Source organism: Delphinus delphis, chromosome 4 (assembly GCF_949987515.2).
Source record: "Delphinus delphis chromosome 4, mDelDel1.2, whole genome shotgun sequence".
NCBI classification, from domain to species: domain Eukaryota; kingdom Metazoa; phylum Chordata; class Mammalia; order Artiodactyla; family Delphinidae; genus Delphinus; species Delphinus delphis.
Genome location: NC_082686.1, coordinates 8,261,573 through 8,273,932, shown reverse-complemented (window position 1 = coordinate 8,273,932; position 12,360 = coordinate 8,261,573). Strand labels below are relative to the sequence as shown.

General features: G+C 44.9%; 1 protein-coding gene across 1 annotated transcript; it reads right to left on the bottom strand.

Moving 5' to 3' along the window:
• Positions 1-1,110: 1,110 nt before the first annotated feature.
• Positions 1,111-12,276, bottom strand: PIGP (phosphatidylinositol glycan anchor biosynthesis class P). The gene is made up of 5 exons (XM_060010323.1): positions 12,120-12,276; positions 11,536-11,639; positions 5,719-5,791; positions 3,621-3,739; positions 1,111-1,463 (listed from the first exon to the last, which is right to left on the bottom strand). The coding sequence occupies exons 1-5, from the start codon at positions 12,131-12,133 to the stop codon at positions 1,333-1,335; spliced, it is 441 nt and encodes a 146-aa protein (XP_059866306.1). The 5' UTR covers positions 12,134-12,276; the 3' UTR covers positions 1,111-1,332.
• Between the last annotated feature and the right edge of the window lie 84 nt (positions 12,277-12,360).

The window sequence follows — 12,360 nt, the reverse complement described above, 5'->3', positions numbered from 1 at the left end:
GGTGGCTTGTTTCTTTTAAACATTTCGATCTAAGCTTCTTAATCTTACACGAGACATGCCCAGATATTAATACGGCAGCGTTGCTCAAACTAATCCAGTTAGTTACCAAATCCTCCAACCCCCTCAACTGCACTTCCCCAAATCTGTCTGATTCAGTAGAAGGTGCAATCATCTACTCAGTTCAGTAATTTAAATAAACCTAGGAAGGACTCTTGATCACAACTCCTCTCAGTAGCCTGCCTACCCTGTACAATCAGATCCATCTACCCAGTCAGCTGTCTCCAACAAATGCTGCAAAGCTACGCGCTCCTCCGCAGCTCCACAGCTACCACTCTGCTCTACGCGGCCAGCATTTTCTCCCTGGACTAATGCAATCGTCTCCTGACCGGTCTCCCTACTTCCACACTCTTCCCTGTCCCCAATTCCCCCACCTGAACCTACCCTCCACCCACCGCCCAGTGGCTTTTATTTTATTTTTTTTGGCCGCACCCAGAGGCTTGTGGGATCTTAATTCCCCAACCAGGGACTGAACCTGCAGTGAAAGCGCAGAGTCCTAACCACTGGACTGCCAGGGAACTCCCCACCAGTGGCTTTTAAAAAACACAGATCAGGCCGTGACACACTTTTCCTCAAAGCCTCCTAATGGCTCAGTATGTGAAGGGCCTCAAACCCATCACACACAGAGGAACTCAGACTTCTTACACTGGTCCTCACAGCCCTCACACCCTCCCGCAGCAAGCGCTAGGCCCCCTGCTGGCCTCCTGGCCTTAGGACACACCTCGCTCCTTCCCTCCTTCCCACCCAAGGTCTCTGTCCTGCCTGCTCGGTACTGGAAGCTCGCTGCTGACCCTCTAATCTTTATGTGACGGCTCCTGTTTTTGCTAATCAAACCTCAACCCCAACTGCCTCCTCACAGCAGCTTTCGTCGACTGCCCCATCTAAAGCAGTCGTCCCTGAGACACAAATCTGATGGCAGAGACATACATTAAATGTGCCCTTCTCCTAAACCTAGGAGTTTGAATTCTGGGCTTCTAAGAACAAACAGTGGGAAGGACACAATTGCCCTTTGAAAATTACAACATGAATGCCTCTCTGGAGGGACACCTGCCACATGGTAATGTAGTATTTTATTTACTCTATTAGTAACTACTATTTGATAACATTTATAATATTAATAGAACTTTATCTAAGAGAAGCTCAACTTACATTTTTCTTTCTTTTTTTTAACATTTCAATACTGGATATTAATCAGAAAGACAGTCAAAATTACTATGGTCGAAATTCTTCCATCAAAAATTTGTAATAAATGTTTGGTATTAGTCTATGTACAATTCAGTTTTTGGTGTAAAGTTCTTTGGCTTTAAGAAAAAACATTTGGTTTACTTCACTAATAGGAATATCTCTTAATGCTGGGATGGCCTCTTCTTGGTATTTCTTCGGCTGTTGGTTTTTGGCATAGTTATCTGTAAGAAGAGGACAAAAGGCTCTGTTTACCCAAGCAATTTCTTCAACAATCTCTGTGGTTTGTGGAGACCCACCACATAGTTTACTAGCCTAATGTTTGGATAATGACAAATACCATGTTTAACGTAATTAAAAGGCCCCTTAAATTCTCTCTTTAGAAGAAATGTCCCAATTACAATAAAAATCAGCCAAGTTACTTTTTGCATCCTCTAACTTGGGTAAGAAATTAATATTTCAGGGACCTCCCTAGTGGTGCTGTGGTAAGAATCCGCCTGTCAAAGCAGGGGACACAGGTTCGATCCCTGGTCCAGAAAGATCCCACATGCCGCAGAGCAACTAAGCCCACGCACCACAACTACTGAGCCCATATGCTCTAGGGCCTGCGTGCCGCAACTACTGAGCCCGTGTGCTGCAGCTACTGAAGCCCGCAAGCCTAGAGCCCGTGTTCCGCAACAAGAGAAGCCACTGCAATGAGAAGCCCCTGCACTGCAACACAGAGTAGCCCCCGCTCGCCACAACTAGAGAAAGCCCATGTGCAGCAACAAAGACCCAATGCAGCCAAAAATAAATTAAAAAAAAATAATATTTCATTCAACTGTACAATGATGATTCAAGCCCCATTTGTACATTTCTCATAGGAACAGAATTATATCAACACCCCAATCATTTGGTACAATCATTCATGCAAACTTAACAATTTCCCCTCTTTGTACAAATTGTCTATTTGCTGTAATTCCAGCCAAGTATGCAGGGAACACAGTAGGTTATCAGAAAAGCAATATCTAAAAGTTAAAAAATCATACCAGAACTTAAAAAATACTTTGCTTCCTAGAATCCAAGCAAGTTCAGGAATCTAATTTTTTTTTTTTTTTTTTTTAATTTTGGTTATGCCACACGGCTTGTGGGATCTCAGTTCCCCAACCAGGAGACTGAACCCAGGCCATAGCAGTGAAAGCCGGGAATCCTAACCATCAGGCCATCAGGGAACTCCCAGGAATCTACTTTAATCTTTAGACTTGAAATAAAAGAACTTAACAACAACTACAGAAAACATGCCGTGGCTCTTCTATCCACTTAATTGCGGTCAGGTGTACACAGTGATCCTGAGGATACACACCCCCGAATTCCTCCTCCCAGACAAGGTCTGTATGGACCTCTTTGTCATCCCTTGATCAACACAGCTTGTTTAGGATAAAAGAAGTTTCTCTCAGGCAAAGTTGCCAAGGAACATATTACATACTTGTGGTTTTTATGGGAAAATATACCTGTTAACTAGTGTAATAAACAGCATATTCATGACAGCTTATTTGTGCCATGTGAACATTTCCTCTGGTATAATCGTATTTATTTCTCCCAGTTTTTTTTACTATGCTGATGTGTGTCAATTACTACAGCCTGCTCTTTGTTGCTTTTTCTTTTTAAAAAATATTTATTTATTTATTTATTTCGCTGTGCTGGGTCTTAGTTGCAGCATGTGGGATCTTTTTAGTTATGGCATGTGGGCTCCTTTAGTGGCAGCATGCAGGCTCTTAATTGTGGCATGCGGGATCTAGTTCCCTGACCAGGGATTGAACCTGGGCCCTCTGCACTGGGAGCGTGGAGCCTTTTTTTTTTTTTTTTTTAATGATCTATGTTTATTTTCTTTTATTATTATTTTTTGGGCTGTGTTGGGTCTTCATTGCTGCATGCGGGCTTTCTCTAGTTGTGGTGAGCAGGGGCTACTCTTTGTTGTGGTGCACAGGCTTCTCATTGCGGTGGCTTCTCTTGTTGTGGAGCACGGGCTCTAGGTGCATGGGCTTCAGTAGTCACAGCATGTGGGCTCAGTAGTTGCGGCACATGGGCCCCAGAGCACGTGGGCTTCAGTAGTTGCTGCACGTGGGGTCAGTAGTTGTGGCCCTTGGGCTCTAGAGTGCAGGCTCAGTAGCTGTGGTGCACAGGCTTAGTTGCTCCACAGCATGTGGGATCTTCCCGGACCAGGGATCGAACCTGTGTCCCCTGCATTGGCAGAAGGATTCTTAACCACTGCGCCACCGGGGAAGTCCCGGGAGCGCAGAGTCTTAACTACGGGACCACCAGGGAAGTCCCTGCTTTTCTTGACAAAAGTGTCAATACCCGACTCCTCCGACCCCCGGCACTTTCCTTTGATATAAATTTACCTGTGATTGTATGAATGGAGTTGAGTGGAGAGGTACTCATCATGTTTATCCCGAATAAGAGCACATAACCAATCACTGCAGTAATGAGGAGGTACACAGGCAGTGCAACTGCCCAGTATCTGCAGAAAAGAATATTAAAGTAGGTAACAGACTTCCTAAAAAGTTGCAGTTCTCTATAGTTCATCACCAAGTTAATACACTTTTAAACTTAATTTTAGCTTTGACTGAAATAATACATGTACCTAAAAGGCAGTCCAATAGTTCTACTGGCCTACAGTGAAGCTGCTATCCTGTACCCCTGTTTGAGCCCTGGTGTCTTTCTTCCCAGCAGGGAACACTTTCAGCACCTAAGCTGTTTCTTCTGGTGTTTACCTCCACCTTCCTACACAACATACTCCTATTACTATTTCTTGACTTTTTAAACTTCAGACATTTTCTCTGAACATCCTAATATGGAGATAAAGATGTATATATAAATAATGTTTGAAACTGAGCACTGTAACATATTATTATTATGTCTTCTTGTACAATTTTTTGTTTTTCCTGGAAATTAATTACTACTTTTTGTCTGTTTGCTTGGTTTCCCATGTACCTATCAATACTCAGTCCTCAAATTCTCTGATAGAATCTAGTATGCCTCTTAATACAGTTAAACACATCAAATGCTCTACCTCACATGTTTTATTGGGTGCATTATTTAATAATTTCTTCCCTACTGTTTTCTCTTTCTGGAACTTCTAAGAGCTTTTTTGCTGTTATACTTTCCTCATCTTTTCTTTATTTTCTATTTTGCTATACTCTGTCCTACTTTCTGGAGATTACTTTTGGTGTTTCTTCTAAACCTTCCATTAAAATGTTAATTTTGGCTACCATATTTATAATTTCCAAATGCAGTCATTCTCTGAACATTCCCTATTTTATAGCATCCTGTTGTTTCACAGTTATCTTTTTTTATCTCTGAGGATTTTATTTTAAAGTTTTCTTCTGCTCTTTGCATTATCTCCATTTTCTTCAAGTTTCTTTTCTCTTTTCTTTTTTTGCTTTTTTCTCTTGTATTTCATTTTAGAGGCTTTCTTTTAATGTCTGATAAGTTGCCCATTCATATTTAAAGATGAAGTACTGGGAAGGCAGGGAGGCGGCTGGGGAGACATATAAAAATAAAAATAAAGATGAACTACTAACAAGCTAATTGGAAGCACTGTGCATATGTGGGCTGGGATGGCCAACTGGAGACCCACACTATGGGAGACCTGGCCATTCCATTGGAGGATCTCTAATTATCAGAAATTAAAGACCCTTTCTCTTGAGCTGGTCAACTTATTCAGGGAGGACCCTCCTATCTTGCTGGGAGGAGGCGGGTGGTATAAGCCTGCCAACCACAAGCCTGAGAGCCTAGTGAGGAAAGGTGCTTGGGAGGAATCTCACTATTCAGCAACGCAGATTTTCACTGATCCCTGTTTTCAGTAACGTGCCTAGTTAGACCTAGTGTGCCCCAGACTAGAGACTCTCACTCAGCCTTTCCAGAGCATAAAACTCCTGTCTTCTGCAGGGGAGGGTTGGTCTCCAGCTTTAAGGGCTGAGGAGGGGGATTTGAGGGTTGAATGCTCTTTAAACACTGTTTTCAGCCCAACCCAGAAATACCATGTTAAAGAGGTACCCGTACCTCCAGTGTCTGGGCCTCTCTGTGTTGTGGGCACAGAGGCTCTGGCTGGCTTCCCTGCTTTAGCAATGTGGGAAAGTGGAAATTCAGTTAGTCACCTCTCACCTATCTGCAATCCACTTCCCAAGATTTTATTGATACACCCCCACTATCCCGTTATTTGCTCCTGTGGGTTTATAGCTTAACAATTATTTTTTTCTATGGGCTTATTTTAACAAGATTTTGGGAGGAAGTAGGGATAAAGATGTGCATTTAGTCCACCATCTTTAAATAGAAGCGTATCAATAATCGTCTTTAAAAAGCTTTAAATTTCTATATGGCTATTTATGGATCTTAAAAGAATAAATATAAGATTTGCATAAGTCTTAAGAAAAAACCTGATCCTTCAGAACAGCATTGATATACTCTTATTTTATTTAAGAAATACATTGAACTTACTTTTGAGGCCAATAGGTTAAGCCTAAGGAGTTTAGCCAAGACTCAGGAATAAAAGCCCACACAAGATACAGTACTGCAGAAGAGGGAAAAAAAAAAAAGGAAAAAAGGTCAGTAAGGCACGCATCCAATCTATCAAGGTTCAGATAAAACAACTAGAGAGAAGCTGGCGCGCTGCAACGAAAGAGCCCACGTGCCACAACTAAGACCCGATGCAGCCAAAAATAAATTAAAAAAAAAAAACCAAACCATAAAATTTACGATCTTAACCATTTTAAGTGTAATGTTCAGTAGTGTCAGGTATATTTGTATTGCTGTGAAACAGGTTTCTAGAACTATTTCATCCTGTGAATCTGAAACTCTATACCCATTAAACAACTCCTCTTAGTTATTTTAAAAAACATGTCTTAACTTCCACTACTCACCCTGTATTTTAAGCAATTTAAGGGCAGAAATCATGCCTTAGTAATTGTGGTAATCCTTATAGCACCTAGCAATTTGCTTTATACGTAGTCGGTGTTCAACACTTCATCCCCCCAGGGTTGAAAGTACAGACATTTAGGGGCATAAAGGTGAATTTATCTACCCTTGTTCTGATCCACAACATGCCTTATCTCCTAGAGCACAATCTTATTTCCCTCAATTCGGGTCTCTGTGGCACCCTTTACTGTTGTCCCTCTATTGTAACAGCCAACCTCTGAGCACTCACTGTGGCTAAGCACACTTCTGAGCACTTTACATGCATCATTTCATTTAATCCTCAAAACAATCCTAGTAGGTATTAAGCCATTTTTACAGAGGAGGAACTGGAGTCTCAGACATGTTACATCCTCTGTCCAAGGTAAGTGGCAGAGAGAAATGTCAAGCCTGTCTCAGTGATGATGAAGGATTAACATTTTTCTCAACAAATATGTATTACGGAATTCTCTATGTCAGGAGTGTGCGATACAATGGTGAACCCGAAAGAGATGGTCTCTGCCCTCTCCGAGCTTAAAATTGAGCAAGGAATAGAGAAGAATAAATTGGTGTTTTCAATACACTCTGATAAGTGCTAACGAGTGAGTAACAAAAGAGGATATCGGAACACATAAGAAGGCCCTCAGCCCGCAGTGGCGGTGATGTGAATGGTTAGGAAAGATTTCCTGGAGAAGTCATTAAATTGGGGCCTAAAGGATGAATAGGGGGTTAGCCAGATGAAAATGCTGGGCTTGTAGACGATAGGAAGGAAGGAAATATGAGAAAACAGTGTTCCCAGCAACCACCACAGAGAGAGCGCTGGGGATCTGAAGAGAGAGCTGGTGTGGTAGATGGCAGAGGGAAAAGCTGGCAAGGAACTGGCGTGGAGCTTGAGTTTTCAGGATTAATGAAATACAAACAGCACCTCCCTGGTGGTGCAGTGGTTAAGAATCCGCCTGCCAATGCAGGGGACATGGGTTCGAGCCCTGGTCCAGGAAGATCTCACATGCTGCGGAGCAACTAAGCCCCTGCGCCACAAGCCTGCGCTCTAGAGCCCGGGAGCCACAACTACTGAGCCTGCGTGTCACAACTACTGGAGCCCACGTGCCTAGAGCCCATGCTCTGCAACGAGAGAAGCCACCGCAGTGAGAAGCCCGCGCACCGAAGAGTAGCCCCCGCTCGCCGCAACTAGAGAAAGCCCACGTGCAGCAACAAAGACCCAATGCAGCCAAAAATAAATTTATTAAAAAAAAAAGAAATACAAACAGTGGGGAAACAAATGCAAATTCATAAATGGAAATGATTTGCTTAGTTTAATTAAGTGAAGGAATATTTACTGTACATCTGCCATATGCCAGGCACTATGAGAAGGTCGAGGCTATAAAGATAACTGAGACATGGTCTCTATTCTCACAAAGTCATGTGGGAGAGAGAAACGAGTCAAATGTAGTGGCAGGAACTTCCCAGGCACTACCTTACTGGACCCTCCCCAGACCCCTGAGGTGTGTGCTAGTAATCCTTACTCACAGGTGAAAAAAACTGAGGCTCAGGGAATGTAAATAACTTGCCCAAGGCCTCACAGCTAAACGTTACTGAGCGGGAATGAGAACCTGGGCTTACAGGCGGCGGCCAGAGCACTGGAAACGACATGAAGCGGAGGCGACATATTTGCGGGAACCCCAGGCAGCGTGGAGTGGCTCGGGCATCAAGTACGAGGCAGGGAGAAACCAGCCGGCAAACTGAACAGGTCCCAGATCATGGAAGACCTTGGGCGAGGAACATGCACTTTATGCTCTGGGCAAGGGGAACAACTGGATATTTTGTTGGTAACTTTACAGTTACAGCAGACTACCAAGAGAAATAACCATCCAGGCTCCAACGAGAGGTTTTAATCAGGGAAGTCCACGTCTGGATCTCAAGTGCGTCACTGTGACGGCTGCATGTAGGATGAACCTGTGCGAGAAGTGAGACCCCGGCAGGCTTAATGGCAGTAGCAGATGAATGAGTTGGCGGAGAAGGAAAAGTACAAGTGAAGAGGACGCCCAGGTTTTCAGAGTGGGATCTAGTCATTCCAACCCTGAAGAAAGAGATACTGGAGCAGTCATTCTCCACACAGCGTCGAGAGATTTTCCAAAAAGACAAATCTGACCCTATCACTTGCCAGTTCAAATCCTTCAATGCCCTTAGAATAAAATCGAAAATCCTTCCTAGGGCTTGCAAGAACTTGAACGACCTGGCTCGGCCCGCCTCTCCAATGTCCAGCCCTCACGCACTATGCTCCAGCTCTGGACAGTGTCTCATTTCTGTGCTTCAAACAACCTTGCGGACGCAGGGTCACTGCAGTTACAGTGAGTGCTGTCTGCCTGGAACGATCTTCCTTTGGCTCTTCCAATGCAGATGGTTCCTTAGCCTGCTTTATGTCTTAGCTCAAATGTCACCTTAAGAGAGGCTTTCCCCAATCACTTGCTCTCCCAACTGTGTCCCACCTACCACACCTTCATTACTCCCTGTCATTTCCCTTTATTTCCCTCAAAGCTATTACCACAATCTATAACTACTGTGATGGATGGAAATATTTGTGTCCCCCCCCACCAAATTAATATGTTGAAACCCTAATCCGCAATGTGATGGATTTGGAGGTGGGGCCTTTGGAAGGCAGTTAGGTATAGATGAGGTCATGAAGGAGGGGTCTCCATCATGGGATTAGTGTCCTTTCTTTCTCTACTACATGAGGATACGAGGATACGGTAAGGAGGTGGTTGTCTGCAAACCGTAGGAGGGCCCTCACCAAGAACCCAGCCATGCTGGCATCCTGATCTTGCACTTCCCCGTCTCCAGAGCTGTGAGAAATAAATGTCGATTGGTTAAGCTACCCAGTCTACAGTACTTTGTTATAGCAGCCTGAACAGATTAAGACAATTAGCTTTTTAAATCAGTAAATATTTCAATGTACAGAGAGACTCAGGTAACCCCTAAGTACCCACCACCTAGTTTCATTATGACTGTTGGCTACTGGCCTCTGACCTCCTCTATCCTATTACTTTCTGCCTCACTATCTCAGGTTTCAACCTTACTGACCTCCATCTGTTCCTTGAAACCACTGGCCTCCTCGGGCTTTTGCACTGGCTCTTCTCTGGGAAGCTCTTTCCCTGGATTCCCACATGGCTAACTCTCACTTTTCGTGTCTGTGCTTACAACTCACCCCTCAGTGAGGCACCACCTGACCGCTGTATTTAACGATGGCAACCTCCTCCCACTTCTTATCCTCCTTTCTGGCGTAATTTCTCCCCATGGCACACATTATCATCTGACATTCTGCATGTTTAATTATTTAATTTGTCCATTGGCAATCCCCCCCTAGCAGAATGAAAGCTGTGAAAGCAGGAAGTTGGGGGCTGTTTTGCTCTTCCCTTGCCTGTAATAGTGGCTGGCACATGGTAAGTACGCAAGAAAAATTTGCAGAATTAATTTCTGGTTGTGGGTACTATTGGATTTAAGTCTTAAAGTCATTGCTTTTATTTAAATACATAGTTTCTAACCCTTCAAATAACTCTATAGAACAGGGATTTACAAAAATGATGATGTTGATGATAACGGTAACAGCAGCAGCTAACACTGAATAAATACAGGTATCCCCACTTTCCGAAAGCTCGCTTTAAGCCATTTCGCTTTTATGAAAGACCTACGTTAGTTAACTGTCTTGGGTAACCAAAGGAAATCTGAAGAGGATTTTTGCTTTTACTTAAAAAGCATTCAGTGTTTGTTTTGCAGGGAGCCGTGATACAGGCAGTGCCCACCCAGAGCAGGGAGAGTGTGGCATGTCTGGGCTCCTTCCCCAGAGCTACACTCAGCATCTCGGCATCAAACCGCCATAGCTCTGAACTGTGTCGGTGAACATCTTGATCTCAACCGAGTATCTTTATCAAATTGAGTGCATTATCTCAATTTATCTTCTGCATTGCTTAGCAAGATGTGCCCTAAGGTAATCGTTTCTTTGCTTTACGCCATTTCTGCTTACGAAAGGTTTCATAGGAATGGTCTCTACTTTTGGATTGTGGGAGAAACCTGTACTTATTGCTCCTATGCATTCTTTTAAGTGCTCTGCATACATTACGGCAAGTAATCTTCACAACAGACATAAGAGGTAGCATAGTGAAGTCAACCCAGCGTGCCTGGGTTCAAATTCTAGCTTTATCATTTACTGGCTGTGTGACCTTGAGCACATTACTTAAGCCCTGTGTGCCTCTGTATTCTCATCTGCAAAATGAGGACAGTAATGACAATATCTATCTCACAGGACTGTCTTATGCTTCATAAGCATTTGATAAACATCACCACCCTTTCACAGATGAAGAATCTGAAGAACCAAAGAAGTTAACTAAACAGTCCTCCACAAAGCTAATCTGTGGAGGAGTCAGGAATTGAACTCAAGTCATAACTTCTTCGCTCCATAGACTCCCCTGGCCAACAGCTTGGTTGGCTATACTGATGTAGTTAGGGTTCAGAAGCATTACCACTCCATCTTTCTGGTTTCCACAAAATTCTAAAAAGCTGTGGGCACCCACTTTTCTCCCTAATTCTCAAATCCTTTTGGGGAGAGACATGGGGCCCACTGTGTGACTCTGGGAATATCGTGTCTCAGTAAACATCAGTTTCCTTATCTGTAAAATGGGACCTTATGGGGACTGATTGAGACCCAGGATGTAAAGTGCAGCTGACTTCTATAACCTGATTGCTGTCCCTCCCACAGGCTGCACTGGGGCCACACCAGATTACTCATTTCCAAACCCCACAATGCCTTCCCACTTCTTCCTTCTTATTGGTGAAGACAAAGTTCCTGGGAGAAAGCTCACTCTGACTCTCAGGGTTTTTTGTTTTTTTTTCGGCCACGCTGCTGCGTGGCTCACAGGATCTCAGTTCCCTGACCAGGAATGGAACTCTGGCAGTGAGAGCACAGAGTCCGAACCACTGGACCCCCAGGGAATTCCCTGACTTTCCAATTTGATTTCTTGTCTCGACACTGGCTGCCCATGGCCCTTATCACACTGATAGAGAATTGTAGATTTACTCCTCTGTCTTGTCCACAAAACCATGACCTCCTTAAAGGCAGGGACCAAGTTGCATTCACTTTGCAATCTTGACTGGTGCTGCATTTTAAAGATCTGTTGAGATTAAATCTTTCAGGCTCATGTCTGGCATGTAGAACACTCTTAACAGACAAGAGTTCTCTCCAGGTTTTCTCGAAAAGAGACAAAGGTAGAAAGAATCACAGTTCCTGTGTACACATTCTACAAACAAATGCAATAATTTCCTGTCCTTGAACACCAGAGAAAGGCCCTGGCCATCCATCAGGAAAGTACTTACTGAAGCCAAATTGGGAGCTTAAGAAAAGGACAAAGCCATAAATCGCTCTTTCTGGCAATGGCGACGGTGAATTTTCCACCATTTTCCCTGTGTCTTTAGATAATCTGTGGGAAAGAAACACAATCATCTGTCAGTGACTCACACCACTGGCCTATTATAACCTCATCGCTTTGCTATGGGCACAGCCTCTCCGCAGTTTTTTTCCCAGCCTAAACCACTGCCAACGGGCAACCTGCACACAGACCTCTAACGCACACCCGCTTGCACACGTGCACACAAGCACCCACACCTCGCCTGTAGGCGCAACCAGCCCCCAAACCTCACATGCACACGCACACAAGCACACGCGCCACAGCGCGCACCTCCCGCAGTGTAAGGTGGGGGGAGGCAAGGAGGGAGCAGGGGAGGGACTGACGCCACTCCAGCTCTGCAGGTTTCGCCTCCGTGCGAAAAGGGAAGGGCAAGCAGGGACAGAAGGCCCGTGCGGCCTCCTCAGGCCTGGGCCTCGGCGCCCGGGACCCGGACCTGCCCTCTCGTGGGGTATGTTTCTCATTCGAGCCCGGGGACTGGGGTTGGCCCTCGACCTTGGGTCTTCCATGCGCCCACTCCGGCCGCTCCCCACAGTTCGGCCACCTCCGTGCCGAGTCCTCTGCGCAGGCGCGGATCAGGGAGCCGCAGGGGGGCGAGAGAAGGAAAAGGGAGAAAGGCCGAGTCGCCAAGGCAACCCCTGCCCGGGCGCAGGCGCACTGCGACCCTCGTCCGACAGGAACGCGCGAGCGCGGGGGCGGGAGGGATCGGTCAGCTCTCCGCCGCTGGGGGCGGGGC

What these genes read in the sequence shown, in the direction of transcription:
- PIGP (XM_060010323.1), bottom strand. An exon ending in TTAACCTATTGGCCTCAAAA is followed by an intron (nt 3,740 to 5,718) that starts GTAAGTTCAATG and finishes TCTTTTCTGCAG; the next exon opens with ATACTGGGCAGTTGCACTGC. An exon ending in CTCCATTCATACAATCACAG is followed by an intron (nt 1,464 to 3,620) that starts GTAAATTTATAT and finishes CTCTTCTTACAG; the next exon opens with ATAACTATGCCAAAAACCAA.